Source organism: Lagenorhynchus albirostris, chromosome X, assembly GCF_949774975.1.
Source record: "Lagenorhynchus albirostris chromosome X, mLagAlb1.1, whole genome shotgun sequence".
NCBI lineage: Eukaryota > Metazoa > Chordata > Mammalia > Artiodactyla > Delphinidae > Lagenorhynchus > Lagenorhynchus albirostris.
The window spans coordinates 56,172,203-56,189,649 of NC_083116.1; the positions used below are offsets into that span (position 1 = coordinate 56,172,203).

General features: G+C 33.9%; 1 protein-coding gene across 1 annotated transcript in view; it reads right to left on the reverse strand.

The window, feature by feature from the left end:
• The window catches only part of KLHL4 (kelch like family member 4), a 114,936-nt gene that overhangs the window by 30,504 nt on the left and 66,985 nt on the right, over positions 1-17,447 (reverse strand). The window contains exons 5-9 of the mRNA XM_060137403.1: positions 16,598-16,810; positions 11,641-11,827; positions 5,408-5,632; positions 3,574-3,736; positions 1,604-1,816 (exon numbers count right to left, since the gene is read on the reverse strand). Coding sequence (XP_059993386.1) covers positions 1,604-1,816; positions 3,574-3,736; positions 5,408-5,632; positions 11,641-11,827; positions 16,598-16,810 — 1,001 coding nt within the window. The remainder of the gene's footprint in view (positions 1-1,603; positions 1,817-3,573; positions 3,737-5,407; positions 5,633-11,640; positions 11,828-16,597; positions 16,811-17,447) is intronic.

Here is a 17,447-nt window from a genome sequence, read left to right on the forward strand (position 1 = left end):
TTTGTTTTTTAATAAGGATGGAGTTTCCGCTTGAGGAAATGAAAAAAATATTTCTGGAGGTGAATGATGGTAATGTTTTCACAACGATGTAAATGTATTTAATGCCACTGAATTGTGCAGTTAAAAATGGTTAAAAGTGTAAATTTTATGTGATGTATGTTTTGCCACACTAAAAATATCTAGCATAATGAAGAGGTGATCAACTACTACTTTGCTAACTTTGGGGAAAACTGATATGGATAATCTCAGTGTCACATATATTTGACTATAATATATTATATATTGAGACAGTAATTGAACTCTCTTATGTTTTGCATAATGTTAAATTAAAATTTGTTTGCATCTCTTAAGATCCAATCTCAGGAAAAGCATTCCAGATATACACTGAGTAGCAGGGAGCTGGTCACTTATGATTAAACTTTAAAAAACAGAAAAAAAAGGAAAAAGTCTATCATAAATCAATTATTCCCTATAAGAAATGAAGTATTAACATCATCAATTATGCTTTTCAGAAGAAAAAATAATATTCGTATTCTTTCCTTTAGTCTTTTTTCCCTACATTATATCCTACATATCACTGTAAATCAATTTCCCCCAAATTATTTTCTTTGTGATATTCCATTTCTCCAAATTTAATTATCCTTTTGCCTACAAGATGAAATCCAAAAGTTTCCACCTTGACATTTCAGGCTATCAGAAAATCTGGTGCTTAATTGTGTTTTTGAATTTTTCTTCCAAATTGTTTCAACCTAAAGTCTCTGCTCATATCTATGAAGGTTTCTCCTTTATATTCAGGGTTTTGGCTGTGCTTTTTCCTAGACCTGAAATTCCCTCCATTCTTTTTTATGCCTACAAAGTACAAATTCTATCTTGTTCATGAATTTCCCTTGAGGACTCCATTCGTATTGATCTCTGTCTTCTGAATTCTGATAACTTTACTGACTGTAAATTTGTCACTGGAACATGGTTAATATTATCAACTGTTATGTTTGTGCATATAGATATATATTTTTCTATCTTGAAAGGGAATATGAATGGTAAAACAACAAAGTAATATGACTGACATTTAAAAAAACACAGTGCGCTTTATTTGTCCAGATGAATGTCTCCCATTCAAAGAAGTTACCTTTGGGAAATTAAATACTTAATGCAATAGAGTCATTGTTCAAAACATTATTAACACTTCTCTTTGGGAAATCTTTCAGTTTATTTTGTAGTGATAAGCCTTCATCCTTTGAGGATTGATTTTGTTTTCAAAACAGTAAAGTTATTTTGATTTGAGCTGGTAAATAGTTGAATGACATAGCTTGTAATAAAATTTATTTATTCTTACATTTTTTTGTCTCATTTTATAGGGTGACTATCAAACGATAAAACAACACATTCTTTTTATACATTTCTTATGATGAATCTGGAATGCATAAGGAGGATTTCTTCACAATATTTCAGGCCTAGGAGTAAGTGTACAACTTTACAAAGGATTATACCGCTGTAAGAATTAATACTTATTTGTAAGACTACTTTCTGGTAGCTTAAAAATCCTTCTTATTTCTGATAAAAACAAATAACCAAATAAATACATGAATAAAAAGGAATATTTTACCGTTCCACACAGTCAGAAAGTCTGGAGCAATGGTTAGAAGCAGGGGCATCATGACCCCCAACAACATATAAGAATCCATTGTATGCTGCAACTCCCACACCTCCACGTCTTTTGGACATTGGAGCACACAGACTCCATTTGTTAGTATGTGGGTCAAAGTATTCCATAGATTTGAGGCAGGAACTTCCATCACGTCCACCAATAGCATATAGCCTAGAAAAAAGACAGAAGTGTGTGTGTGTGTGTGTGTGTGTAAATTTGTGCATAGAATGAAAGTGACAGAACCTTGTGCAAAGCATTGAACTGTGTGTTCTACTCCCTTAGTATTTCACAGTGAATGGCCTGAATTTGTGAATGGATAGTTACCTAAAGGCATTTGTTAAGGTCTACCTTACCCTAAACCTCTCTGTTTCATCATTTTTGTGAAAGTTACTTTGACATGATATAATAGATTAAAGGATCCCACTGGAAGTGAAGTACAGAGAAAGAAGGGAGATTTCAAAATTGTTGGTAGTATTTGTCAGTTAAACCTCAATAAAGCTAAACATTTTTAGAGAAAGGTAAGATGTTTCCAAAACCCAACTATGGCAACCTTACAATTTTAGCTAGGTTTAATTGCTTAGCATTAGAATCCCTGTTGTTTTCTATGAACTATTTTATTTAGTGTAAAAAAAATTTGTAACTAAGAAGATATTAATTTAATAAGTAACGAGGGGAATAGAATAAAACCTAGAAACCAGATTTTTTTCCTAGAAAGATATATTGGCTATGACATTTCTTTCATAAATTTTAAATGCCAATTCTTTTGATGAGCAGTATTTTTAATCTAATTTAAATTTAATCCTGCATCAATAAAGAAGATAAACATTTATTAAACTATATGTCTATAATTGCCCTTCATGCTCAATTGTGAACAATAGCAAGTCAGAAAGACAAAATTAAATTAGTCAGATTCGATGATTTCAGCTTCTTCTGTAAAAGGTAGGAGATTGCTACTGAGTCGCCTGATATCATTCAGGTTAGGCAAGAGATAATCAGATTTAGGAGAATTTTAATCTCTAAGACACTGTAAGTCTGGGTCTCCTCTTAACTATAGACATTTCCTGCTCCTTGCACAAGGTGCTAAAATTGAAATTGAATTTTACTTGAAATTGTATTGAAATTTCTACTGAACCCAATTATGTGATGAGATATTGGCTTTATGCATATGCATAGTCAGTACAGACATACAAGGCTGTCTCCTGCCACTGACCCATCCTGGTGTCTGAATTTTTCATCATTCAAGTCTTTCCTATATGCTGGTCATTAGCTCCAAAGGTTCCTTGTCAGAAAGCACATAATTACCTGCAAGAAGAACAATTCAAGCTCGTAGAAACCTCTAACATCATTGGGTTTCAATATATTAGCTTCTCTTATAGGCAAGCGATCAGGAAGAGGGAAAGATTCAGAAAGGTGGTACTAGTTGTAATTCTAAAATACTCAGGAGAGTGAATGGTAAAGAACAAAGAGACTTGGCCTATTACAAAGACTTACCAAAATTTTGATAAGTCAAGAATAAGTTATAATGTAAAAAATGGTAGCTTCCTGAGGGTAAGATTGGAACTTGTTTGATTCTCAAATTTAATGTACACACAAATCACTTGAGGATCTTGTTAAAATGTCTATTCTGATTCAGGGGGTCTAGGCTGGGGCTAAGATTCAGCATTTCTAAATAGATCTCAGGTAATGCTGATGCTACTGGTCTCAGGACCACACTGGAGTAGCAAAGGACTACAGGATATTTAATTAAATGTTCATTTTAGATAAATATTTTCCATCAAAATGAAGGGAGAGTTCCAACAAAGGCCTTCTACTATCAATAGCTAGGATGTCCTGGTCACCGGGAATGCTTATTGATTGGTGGATCACATCACTGAAGTGCTGTACCACATGAAATGGGAGCAAAAGCATGCATGCTTGAGTTTACTCACTTGTTGTTTAATGCAACAACACCAACGGTGCTTCTAGGAGTTGACATACTGGCCACATAATTCCACTGACGTCCCTCAGGATCCCATCTTTCTACAGTGTTTAGATAACTCCATCCATCATGACCACCAACAGCATACATTGGTCCTTCAAGTGTGGCTACGCCTAAAGTGTAAAAATAGCATGAGGGCTCACCTAGGTAGGCCACACACAATGGATGTTGTTTCATTTTTCAAGGAACTGACTGCTTAAAAATTTGTTTGTATCTCTTAAATGGTTTTGTAAATAATCATTTAATTAATAATTTACTGATCTTGATATAAAAATTAATATGGTCTTTTAACCCTAGGAAATTTTCAGGCATAGTTAGGGTATCATGGTTGTAATGCTGAAGTCAAAGGAAGTAGTGGGACACAACTTTTCTCAGGATTAATAGAAAAGGGAAGCTGATTTGTTTTCTGGCATAATTTCAAAGTTATTTTTCAAATGTAAGTGATAGATGAGGTATGATATTGAATCTTAGATGAATCTTAGAATTGTAGGCTAACTGTGATAGGTCTTTCTAATCCCTGATTTTTATTATAGGGATAAAAAAATTCCCATGAGATAACTAAGTAGACAAGGATTTTTGAGGTTTAGTTAGAAATTTGTTCCAGTAGATACTATAAATAGCCCCTTTCTGTTTCTCATCTGCTCTGGGAATTCACATAACTGGTTCCTCCCCACCTTACCTTCTTCACCATCTCAATCCGCCTCTCGGAGGTATACCCTCATCACCTCTCCTATCTCTTTAGTAATATCAATTAGAATTTAACAATTTGCTCTGATTTCTCTGTAAGATATGTTTTCTAAACATCACACTGACAGAAGTGAGCTGAATAATTACATAGTCTATCATTTGATATAGATAATTTATCAGATATTTTGGGGCAAATAATACCAGTCCTGGATATGGCATGCTTTATCTGTGTAAAATTCAGTTCTTAAAGAACAATGCAATTGTTCAGCTTTTTTTTTTTTAAGAAACTCTGTTATTGAATCGTACGGAGTCTAGCATGAAGAAAGATATAACTTGACAAATACACAGGAGAATCAAAGTTCCCCACTGTTCCAGAAGTCTCCATTCCTTCTTAAACTTTTTTGGAACCTCTGGATTAAGTATAATTTAGAGCTACTCTCAACCAAAGTGTTTTTTTTCTAAATATTTCTGCCTTCAAACTGTATCCTAAGGCTTTTGCCTAAATATAGTTTTGCTTCTTATGTGAAGGGACACTAGAAACTAGTCCCTTGAAACAATGAAACAAAGAAACAATGTCTCTCCATTATCAAGTGTTCTTTTCTCTAAATTGAGTTTACAAAAAACTCCCTGTTGTAGTTTCGTGCTCTTCAACAATGTATTCCTTCTAAAAGTTTTTATCCTTCCTGAAGTGGGACCCCTTTAAAATACTGGTAGAATGGAGATAGGATTATAGCAAGTATGACATCTGAAACAAGAAAAACTTTCACAGTCTTTTATCATTTGCTTATGCTTTTCAGCATTTTGGAAACATTTTCACTAAGCGTTTGGCTAAATCTCAGTGATGTGCAGCTTAATTTTATTTTAATTAATTTTTTTTTAGATGGATGACCTTTATTATTTATTTTTAATTGGGGTATAGTTGTTTTACAACGTTGTGTTAGTTTCTACTCTACAGTGGAGTTCCCCGTGCTATACAGCAGGTTCTGATTAGTTATCTATTTTATACATATCAGTTAGTGTATTCCAGCTTAATTTAATTTTTAAAAAGCTCTACTAACTGTACATTCTTTAGAAACTATGTAACATTAAGCTCTTACCTAAGCCATGCCTGTGTGTTGACATGGGAGGCATCACCATCCAGATTTTGCCAACTGGATTAAAACATTCCACAGTATTCAAAGTTTTTAAACCATCTCTTCCTCCCACGACGTAGAGCTTATTATCAATAACAGCAACTCCAAACTGAAGCCTACGGCCACTCATGGTGCCAATATGTAACCAGCTGTTTGTCCTGAGGTCATATTTTTCAATTGTAGTGGTACCTGTTAAAAAATGTTGAACAATGGTAAAAACTGCTTGTATAAAAATTTTAATTGGCATCATTCATATTATATTTATGTATCTATCATTTATAGCATAGGATCAGTGATTGCAACTCAAATTAAAATAAGTAGCCCAGATGATTCTCCAACCTGGGAGGTAAGGTAAGGATATTTCACCACTTCTGAATCCAAATGGAGGAGTCAGAATAAAATAGTTTACTTAATATATATAGTTTATATGCTTATAATGGCTATAATAAGCTATTGGTAGTACTAACACAGGTGTCAAACACCATATTTTACAACCAAAAATTACTTCGGAATCTATTACTGACTGTTTACATACCTATAACCATTCAATATACTAATTTATGACCTTTTATTTTTAGTTTGGTGTGTGGGGGGGTTGATTTAAAATACAAACGACTAAAAGAACAGGAATGAAAATTCCTTTTAAATGGAACTTCAGTGTTGATTCACTTAATGTTCCATGATGGTAACACAAAGGATTATAATTAATAACATAATTATTTATATTCATATTATTTATGTATTATAATTAATAATGCAATTCTGAGGTATTACCTTCTTTATGTGCTAATAAAAGTTCAATTTTCTACTCAATTACTGAAATACCAAGTTTACTACCAGAGTATACTGTCACTACTGCCATAGTAAATTGTCACTACTTCATAATAAATTATTACTCCTGTAGGCAATGCTTTTTACCAGTCATCAACAATACCTGCTGTTATTTTTTAATAAAAATTGATTCTGCACAACAGGAAAGTTTCTAATTACCAAAGTAAGAAATGAAAGAGTTAGACGATTCACATTCATAGCGTACCTAAGACAGCTTGTGACAGATTTAGGGAATTTCAACCCAATTTCACAATGCTAACCATAGGAATAAGCAAAAATACTTCTGTTGTTCTACTGGGAGATTTGTGGAGAAAATATAATCCATTAGTTAAGATGAAAACAGTTAATATCTGAAGCCTTTTCACTGGCAAATTATAAGGCTACAGTATAAGGATTTAGGCAGAGTGTATATTATGTCTATGGCTGCTTCTGAAAGTTTTTCTTTTTATATTGGACTAATGGAAACAGTGTTTATATCTTTTTAGGTCTTTTCTGGTGAATAGTGCACTATAAGTATTTTTGTCTCAAGAGTTTGGATTTTCACAATAAAAACATGCAAATATACAGGCACTCATTTACTCTTTCTCTTTAATCCCTGCATCTTTCATTGACAATGTGGATTTGGCTGAATGCTGATTTACAGATAGCAATCACTCTATTGACTATATTTATTGCTGAGAGGTCAAATAACACCACCTAGCTTTTATATAATAAATGTCTCTGGATGATACTGTTACAACTGGAATACCTACAAACAAACTCACATCTACTTTCACTCTGTCAAGCAGTCAATTTTCTCTATCTGTTTTCATATCTTTCCACTTCTTCATTCCAATCTTCCCACATCTATCTTCCTATCCACTCTTTTCTATTTTAAATTTTCATTTTGAACTCTTTTCATTAGTGGAATTTACCAAAAAGCCAATTTAGATTAGGAAATGAAGGTTAGGGTGCACTAATTATTAAGATTATGGAGTTATTAATGGTGAAGTAATTAGGAAATTGTAGAAGGCTACATAAATCAGCTGTATGTTGAAGATTTACATTGAAATGATGAAGGCTGCTTCATGCCAAGTTAATTTTTTCCAGACATTAGATAAAATATAAAAGATAAATTTACCCCATATCTACTATTTGCATCTATGAATATATATGACTTGTAGTTCTGTATCTTGAATTCTGAAAATTTCTTTAGCCCATTTGCCTACTTCCACAATTGCTCCAACTAATCAAAATGTAAATCCTCTAGGTAGCTTATTATGGCAGCTCTATATTTGATGGGAAAACTTAGATTTTTTTGTTTTTACTAATCTCCCTCTTTAGGACTCACTTCATAATTTTTCTGTGTATATCGATCTTCTACACTTAAACTTTGCAAATATTGTTTTTTATTTCATTTCAAAGCTCCTATTCAACCCTAACTTATGATCTATTCAAGAGAGAACAAAACCAGCCAAACTTTGTAGTATTGTTTGGAACATGATAGTTCCTGCTGTGAATATATCTGATGTAGTGATTTCCTCCATCTATTTTTAAAATGAAATAAAAATCACTATATTAACTTTTAATTTGTCCCCTGCCATATTGTCTCTCAGAATTCATTGTTTATAATAAATGAAAGGTTACTGAAAACCTTGTATTCACAAAAGCCCACAGTTTACCATTTGACCATTTAAAATTTTTGACTCTGTGATCATACTTAGAATTTTTTGATGAATCTTTTAATATACACAGTAGGAGTTATAGTTAACTCCAGCCACTTGTCTGATACCTATATTTAGCAACTAATTCCAAGTTAATTGTATGAGTCAGAAAGGTAATTAAAGACTGAGGAAGTACTGTATTTCCTAAACATCAAAAGGTGAAAGTTCAAAAAGTATCTTAAAAAGATAAGTGAAACAACACACTGTAAGAAAAGGCATGCATATAGAAATTTTTTTAAGAATGTAAATTGATATGTTTTTAAATGTAACATTCATTTATACAGATAAATGCTACCACTTTAATGTTTTTGCTTTACTTATTTTTTCTTTCTTTTCTTTCTTTCTTTTTTTGCTCCTAAGTGCTCACCCTGAATTTTAAATATATTCTAAAACCCTCAAAGAGAGGGGTCAGTTTTGTTGTTGTTGTTGTTCTTTCATCTAAAATAGTGGCAGTATAGCAAAAAGGAACACAAAATTTGAGTAATAATTCCCTTTCCCTTAGTTCTAGATGTTTGCCCTTGGCTTGGCTATCTAATCTTAGGGACCTTAGTCTCCTCATCTGCAAAACTGGGGTAATAAAATCTATCTTGTAGCATTATTGTGAGGATTAGAAATGATGTTTGCAAAATGCCAATCAAGGATCAGGTATTCAAAAATAATAGTTTTTACTATTATTGTAGTTGTCTGCAACTTCCCATAGACATTTTTATATTTCCATACAATAGGTATTCCAAGAGTCTCAAAATGATGGTTTTACTTCCTTCCATATCAAACTGTGGTAATAGAGTCAAGGGATCATAGGCTCACATTTCACTCATTTCTGTAAGCTAATAAGGAGTTGTAGATACTTATTACCATCTTGTGTAACACATTCATTTGTGTAATATTAACTTAAAAAACAGGAACCTGAAAAAATAACAAAAATAGTAACAAACAGGAAAACCAAACCAATAAACACAAAGTTTTCCATTTCTCACTCTGCAGGTTAGGCATTTTTTTTTTTAATCAGAAACTAAGCATAGCTGTGCTTGCATTTTGTACTTAGTACCTTTTTATATAAATATCAAATAAGATACCTTTTAAATGCTGTTAATGTTAATTCTATTCAACAAAATGCAATAAAATATCATTACTAGATTTGAAATTAATTATAATATTTCATTGTATTTGTTATTTTCTGAAGAACACTAGTTCTGTGACGTTTCTCTACTACTTTGGAAATAACTGTATTTGCAAGCTTTTGTTTTATAGGTTTATTATTAATTGACATGTCTCCTATATGGTCTTCCAATTTCCAGTTACACATACCAAAAGAAAGAATCGGTTTCCAGAAGCACAGGAATTTGACTTTTGCAACATTTTCTACAAGGTGTCAAAACATTTCTATGTATGACTTGGCAAATTTTAAGTGGTTGATCTTATTTCCTACACTGCCAATTCTTAATTACAAAGTCCTTGCCACATTGTTTTGGAAACATGGGTCTACAGACTGAGAAATCAAGTGTAAAAAGACAGAACTATAGAAAAACAAGTTCTAAGAAGTATTCAAGGTAGAATGATGGCTTCAGAAATTTTTCCTTATTCCTATTTGTTGAAATTCTTTTGTAAAATCATTGTTTTATTCCAGGATGCAATTGCTGATCTTGTTATCAACATTTCAAGTTTATTTGTAACTGGTCTTTGAGCAACTATCTGGAAATTGACAGCAAGAAGTTAGAGACCACTCTCCTATTTCTGTCAAAAAACAAATTTGGAGGACCCCATCCCTTCCGTTTACAGTAAATCTTTAAGTTTTCCATGAAAATATCTTATGTTGCAAAGCAAATACTGAAATTTAAAAATTGTTCCCATAAGAACCACAAAAGAACCCAAATTGCCAATGCAACCTTGAGAAAAAAGAACAAAGCTGAAGGTATCACCATCCCAGACTTCAGACTATACTACAAAGCTAAAGTCATCAAAACAGCATTGTACTGGCACCAAAACAGACAAATAGATCAATGGTACAGAATAGAAAGCCCAGAAATAAGTCCACACACCTATGGTCAATTAATCTATGACAAAGGAGGCAAGAATATACAATGGAGAAAAGACACTCTTCAACAAGTGGTTCTGGGAAAACTGGGCAATGAGATTAGAATACTCCCTCACACCATATACAAAAATAAAATCAAAATGGTTTAAATACCTAACTGTAAAACCTGAAACCATAAAACTCCTAGAAAAAAACACAGGCAGAACACTATTTGACATAAATCATAGCAATATTTTTTGGTTCTGTCTCCTAAGGCAAAAGAAATAAAAGCAAAAATAAACAAGTGGGTCCTAATTAAACTTAAAAGCTTCTGCACAGCAAAGGAAACCACCAACAAAATGAAAAGGCAACCTATGGAATGGGAGAAAATATTTGCAAATGATGTGGCCTACAAGAGGTTAATATCTAAAATATATAAATAGCTCATACAACTCAATATCAAAAAAATCCCAATCAAAAAATGGCAGAATAGGCATTTATCCAATGAAGACATACAGATGGCTAACTAACACATGAAAAGATGCTTAGCATTGCTAATTATTAGAGAAAGGCAATCAAAACTCCAATGAGATATCACCTCACACATGCCAGATGACTATCATCAAAAAATCTCCAAATAACAAATGTTGGAGAGGATGTGGATAAAAGGGAACCCTTGTACACTGTTGCTGGGAATGTAAAGTGGTACAACCACTATGGAAAACAGTATGAAGTTTCCTCAAAAAACTAAAAATAGAACTACCATATGATCCAGAAATTACACTCCTGGGCATATATCCAGAAAAAACGAAAACACTAATTCAAAAAGATATATGCACTCCAATGTTCACAGCAGAATAATATACAACAGCCAAGACATAGAAGCAACCTGAGTGTCATCAGCAGATAAATGGATAAAAAAGATGAGGTATATATACAGTGGAATAGGATTCAGCCACAAAAAGAGGGAAATTCTGCCATTTGTAGTAACATTGAAGGATCTAGACAATAGTATGCTTAGTGAAATGTCAGAGTGACAAATACTGTATGTCATTTATATGTGAAATCTAAAATAATACAAATGAATGTATATCCAAAACAGAAACAGACACACAAATACAGAAAACAAACTAGTGGTTACCAAAGGTGATAGAGAAGGAGGGAGGGACAAATTAATGGTATGGGATTAACAGATACAAACTACTATGTATAAAATAGATAAGCAACGAGGATATACTGTATAGTACAAGAAATTATAGCCATTTTTTGTAATAACCTATAATGGAGTACCACCTGCAAAAATACTGAATCACTATGTAGTTTACCTGAAACTAATATAATATTGTAAGTCTATACTTCAATAAAAAGAAATTAAATGTATCCTGAGAGAAATAAATAAATAAATAAATATTGCTGTCATAAGGGAAAAGTACCTATTAAGAGTTGAGGAAACACTAATAAAGGGTTTTATCCCATAAGGTAAGAATAAAAAAGGAGGTCACAATATTTATATTACCTTATTTATAAGAAATAGCTTTAGATGCAGACATTTATATATAGCTTTAACACCACCCTTATAGTTTAGAGGGTGTTGAGAATACATCTTTTTTGAATGATACTTTCTAAAGTAATTAATTTGTTCCTGTTACCTTTCATAGCATCCATGCCTCCCACAGCATAAAGTGCTCCCACAGTTGATTTTCTAGGCTTCGTCCGAGGGCTTTGCATCATGGGTCTTCTCTCAGGTAAGAGATGATACTTCATAGCTTCCATCAGGAGCTTCTGACACTCAAGATCACCAGTAAACATGGAACTGTTTTCAAGATCTGCCAGTAACTGAAAAGTAATGATGCATGTATATGAAGTAAAGAGAAAACATTAGAAATAGCATTTTCATTTATATAACTTTGGAGAAAACTCAAGCTAATTCTAATGTATGTGTTATTATTTAATATTTTAAGTTACTTAGTAACATATTTTATCATTAAAAGCCTCATGGTAGTAGCTAATTTATTAATGCACATTTATTTGACATACTTTTCCTCTTTTTGAGTATGTACATGTAATCTCCAGGAGTGAAAGTGAAAAAGCACTCATAAAATGTGCTACTGAAAGCAAAGTGAATGGCTGTGTCTGCACAGAGCAAGTGTCTCCTGCCCCGCTAGAGAAGCAGTCACCTTTTTGGTTGATTTAGGGGAGATGGCACAAACATGCGCAATTAAAATAATATCAGGACTTCACTGTTGGCACAGTGGTTAAGAATCCATCTGCCAATGCAGGGGACTTGGGTTCAAGTCCTGGTCCAGAAAGATCCCACATGCCGAGGAGCAACTAAGCCTGTTTGCCACAACTACTGAGCCTGCGCTCCTCAACAAAGGGAAGCCACCGCATTGAGAAACCCGTGCACCACAGTGAAGAATAGCCCCCATTCACCACAACTAGAGAAAGCCCATGCACGGCAACGAAGACCCAATGCAGCCCTAAATAAATTAATTAATTAAAAAAATAATATCACCATGGGGGCTGCATCTTTATCATCAAATCAAAGCATGAAGCAGGTGCTTTTTATCTGTACATGTACATGTGTACACCAGTAAAGTACATGTATTAGTAACTAGGTGATTCATCATCAATAGTATATGAGATCAATCCTTTCTAACCATTATTGCCCGGCAGCTAATATGACCCTAATTCAATGGGATAAAAGCTAGGTAAAGTATTCTTCTTGAGATGAGTTGAGGAGAAGTTAAGAGTCTTGTTCAGAATTTTCCAAGGGTCATTTAGATTGGTTCCTTGGAGTCTGGAGTCTACAGTATCATAGGAATTGACAGGAACAGCAAGAAGATTGTTGGAATGGACATACTAATCTTACCCCATAAAACTTCCCCCTGAAGTTTCCTGTTCTTCACTGGTTAACCTCAACCCTGTTCTCACCCCACTTTTTATCCCTGATGGATCACTGTTTTGACTTGGCTGATGAGACCCCAGGTATTTCCTTAATGCATACGCTGTAGCAAATAGGTTTGAAAACTAGGCTATGTAATTTTTTTTTCTTTCAAAAATATTCTTCAGATATTTATCACCAGTCTCTTCATGTATTTCATTTCTAGAATATTTGTATAAGATTACCCACTACTACCATCATCAGGAAAAGTTCACACAATCCCACATTCTAGGCATACTCAGGAGTGGGAGGCCAAGGTACCACTGATTGTGTGTTTCAGCTGGATATTTCCTGTTATTCCAATAAATTAAGAAAAGTCCAACTAAGCCTTTTGCTGAAAGAATGTCATATAGACTTAATAGCATTATAAAGTTAAGGGCTTCTGATCCTTTACACCAGTGTATTTCAAATTTTTGCATATCTAAGAATCATCTTGAGAACTTGTTAAAATACAGAATCCTTGGCCTCAACCAAATAAATCGTTTCAGTTGGTCTGTGGTGGGGGCCTGAGAAACTGAGTTTCAAAGAAGCCTCGGCTTAAGAGTAAATATGTACTGGGAGTTCCAAAGATGGCAGAGAATAAAGAGTCTGAGCTCATCTCCTCTCCCAGGCACACAAAAATTACAACTATTTATAGGATAACTATTGATGAAAAAGACCAGAACGTACCAGAAAAGATCATCTACAGTTAAGATGTAAAGAAGGAACCACAAGTTGGGTAGGAGGGGTAGTCACAATATAGTCAAGACCCATAATCCCGGTGTGGGTGACCCACAAAGAGGAGAATAATTACAACTGCAGAGGTTCTCCCCAAAAAGCGAGGGGTCTAAGCCCCACATTGGGCTCCCTAGCCCAGGAGCCCTGCACCAGGAAGACAAGCAACCAGACTATTTGGCTTCAAAGGCCAGCGGGGCTTACATTCAAGAGACTCAGAGGGCTGTGGAAAATAGAGACTCCATATTTAGAGGACACACACAAAATCTCACATGCTCTGGGATCCAGGACAGAAGCAGTAACTTGAAAGGAGACTGTGTCAGATCTACCTGCTGATCTTAGAGAGTCACCAGGAAAGGCAATAGGCAACCAGAGCTCACCCTGGAGTCAGACACTGGCAGCAGCCATTTGTGGGAGCTCATTCTGTCGTGTGGACACTGGCCCTGGTAAGGGCCATTTTGGAATCCTCCCTCTAGCTTATTAGCCTTAGGACTCAGACCTGCCCCCACCCAACAGCCTATAGGCACCAGTACTGGCATGCCTCAGGTGAAGTAACTAACTGAGCAGGGGCATAACCCCACTCACCATATGTGGTATATATATATATATATATATATATATATATATATACACACACACACACACACACACACACACTCTATACAATGAAATACTACTCAGCCATAAAAAATGAATGAAAATTTGCCATTTGCAACCACAAGGAAGGTCCTGGAGGGTATTATCCTCAGAAATAAGTCAGACAATGACAAAGACTGTATGTTATCACTTATACGTAGAATCTAAAAAAAGTGAAACAAACTAGTGAACACAGCAAAAAAGAAACAGACTCTACAAAAAATAAATACAAGAGAGGGTGTGGAGCAAAGAGAACCCTCCTACACTGTTGGTGGGAACGTATATTGGTGCAGTCACTATGGAGAACAGTATGGAGGTTCCTTAGAAAACTAAAAATAGAGTTATATGATCCAGCGATCCTACTCCCGGGCATATATCTGGAAAAGAAGAAAACTTTAATTTGTAAAGTTACATGTACCCCAATGTTCATAGTAGTACTGTTTACAATAGCCAAGACATGGAAGCAATTTAAGTGTCCATGGACAGATGAATGGATAAAGAAGATGTGGTATATATATACAATGTAATATTACTCAGCCACTAAAAAGAATGAAATAATGCCATTTGCAGCAACACGGATGGACCTAGAGATTATCATACTGAGTGAAGTTAATCAGAGAAAAACAAATATCATATGATATCACTTATATGCAGAATCTAAAAAAAATGATACAAATGAACTAATTTACAAAACCAAAACAGACTCGGAGTTGTAGAAAACAAACTTATGGTTATCAAAGGGGAAGGGGTGGAGGGATAATATAGGAGTTTGGGATTAACAGATACACGCTACTAACTATAAAATAGATAAACAACAAGGACCTACTGTATAGCACAGGGAACTATAGGCAATATCTTGTAATAATCTATAATGGAAAAGAACCTGAAATAGAATATATATATATATATATATATATATATATATATATATATATAACTGGAACACTCTGCTATACACCTGAAACTAACATAACACTGTAAATCAACTATACTTCAATTAAAAAAAAACAGACTAACAGATATAGAGAACTAGCGGTTACCAGTGGGGAGAGGGAAGGGGGGAGAGGCAAGTTAGGGGTAGGAGATTAAGAGATGCAAACCACTATGTATGAAATAAATAAGCTATAAGGATATATTGTACAGCACAGGGAATATAGCCAATATTTTATAATAAATATAAATGGCATATAATCTATAAAAATTTTGAATTAGTTTGAATTAATTCAAACTAATATAATATTAATATTATATTATATTATTTGAAACTATATTATAGTTTCAAATAATAATATTTGAAACTAATATAATATTGTAAATCAACTGTACCTCAACTAAAAAGAAGAGTAAATATGTACTTCCATGGGATTTAATTAACAGCTAAAAGTAAAAAAGAAAAAGTAGAGAAATCATCAGCAAATTAAAATCTATTTTTCAATGTTAACATTTAATTAGAAATGTTTTGCAAATTGATTAATTTTAACATTTATGAAGCTACGGATACATTAAGTCCAGAAAAGTCCTTCCTTCCAATGTGAATGATGTTTGAGGACTTTAGCTACAAGTTATATAGCATATGAAGTGTTCATATGTGCCTTATATTCATATATATATGTATATATATAATATAAATGATATATACTACTGATCAGTTGGCTACAGAGAAATAATTTTGGTTATCACCAGTGTTAGAATTATATAGTGAGACTGCACTCCAACCTCACTAAATTTTACGTACTAAAATTCAGTATGAGGTGGGTCAATCCTGAGTTTTATCCAAGGGCGGGCATTTGTTTTTAGGATCATTTTTAGTACAATCCTTCTGTATGCATGGTGAGGATGCCATTATAATGATGCTCCAGTGCATCTGAAGCAATTATAATATGGTTTCAATCATAGTAGCTAATTACTCATGTTAGTTAGTAGGTATTATCCAGAATCTAACTCCTTCCTAGGGTCTCCTCTGGGATGCTACTGTAATGATTATTATCACCTTGCCTAGAAGATGGCAGGAAAAGAAAAAGAGTTAGGTTAGTCATTTTTCCTGCTTGTTACAAGTACTGTTTGGTGAGAGAGGAAACTGAATCTAATGAGTATTCTGAAGTTTGGGGATCATTTGTAGATTTTTTCCTTAAACCTTTTTTCCTTGCTCTTCATCATTATTAATATTGTTAATTGAAGGCTGTACATGTCCTTCTGTGAAACAAATCCTGTATCAGAAATTCTCTGTATAAAATTAAAAAAAAAAAGGAATGGCTTAATGCCTAGTTGTTGTTTAGAACTATAATTTACATTCCTTGGGTAAGTTTCCATACCTGTGGTGGAAGTAATGGCAGTCTGATGTAAGAAAGCAGCATTGCTAGGTCTTGTTGCCTAGCCTGCACATCATGCCTTACCCACTGCATTAGAGCGTGGAAAATAGTTTCTTCATCAGGAACATTAATGTCATCACTGCATAAAAGTTTTGAAATCTCATTAGCTGGAAGCAGGAGGAATTCTTGGTTCTTTATTACCTCGATGAAGTGTTCCTAGAAAAGAGAAGTCTTCTACTGAAACTTTGTACTTTAGAAACTTCTTAACAAAATAAGCTTACCAAAGCATTTCTTTTTGTTAAACTTCAGAAAAAGCCAGAGAGACAGATATATGCATTCATAGAAAATAGATGTTATTGCTGCCTGTGACAGGGTATTGGAGGAGCCTCTGAAGCTGAGGAACAAAATGCTTCCACTGGGAGTTGTTTATTAAACACAAGGAAAGGCCTTAACTACTTCACAGGCCACATGGGTAGTGTCTGAGTTGATGCCAGTGCTTTTCTCTCACAGATTTGTAGGTGACAACAGTTTATGACTCCAGAACTGACTGATGTCAAGTTGGCCTTTAGCCAAAAACCTGAAGAGAAATGCTAAAAATTTTCAAGGTGGAGGTTATATTGAAGGCCTGGTAGAGGCAGATTTGGCTGTGCATTTGATGGGGCAACATACTGAATTCATTTGAGATTAGAAAAAGAGACTGATTAAAAACTTCTCTTGTAAAAAAGCACAATCTTCTATTAACCAAGGCAAAGTTATTTTACAATGGATAAACATCTACAGAGTCAGGTTAATCTAAAAGTGACTCCTTTGGAGTTATTTTTTGAGGGGGAGTGGGGCTATCTCTCAATTTTTA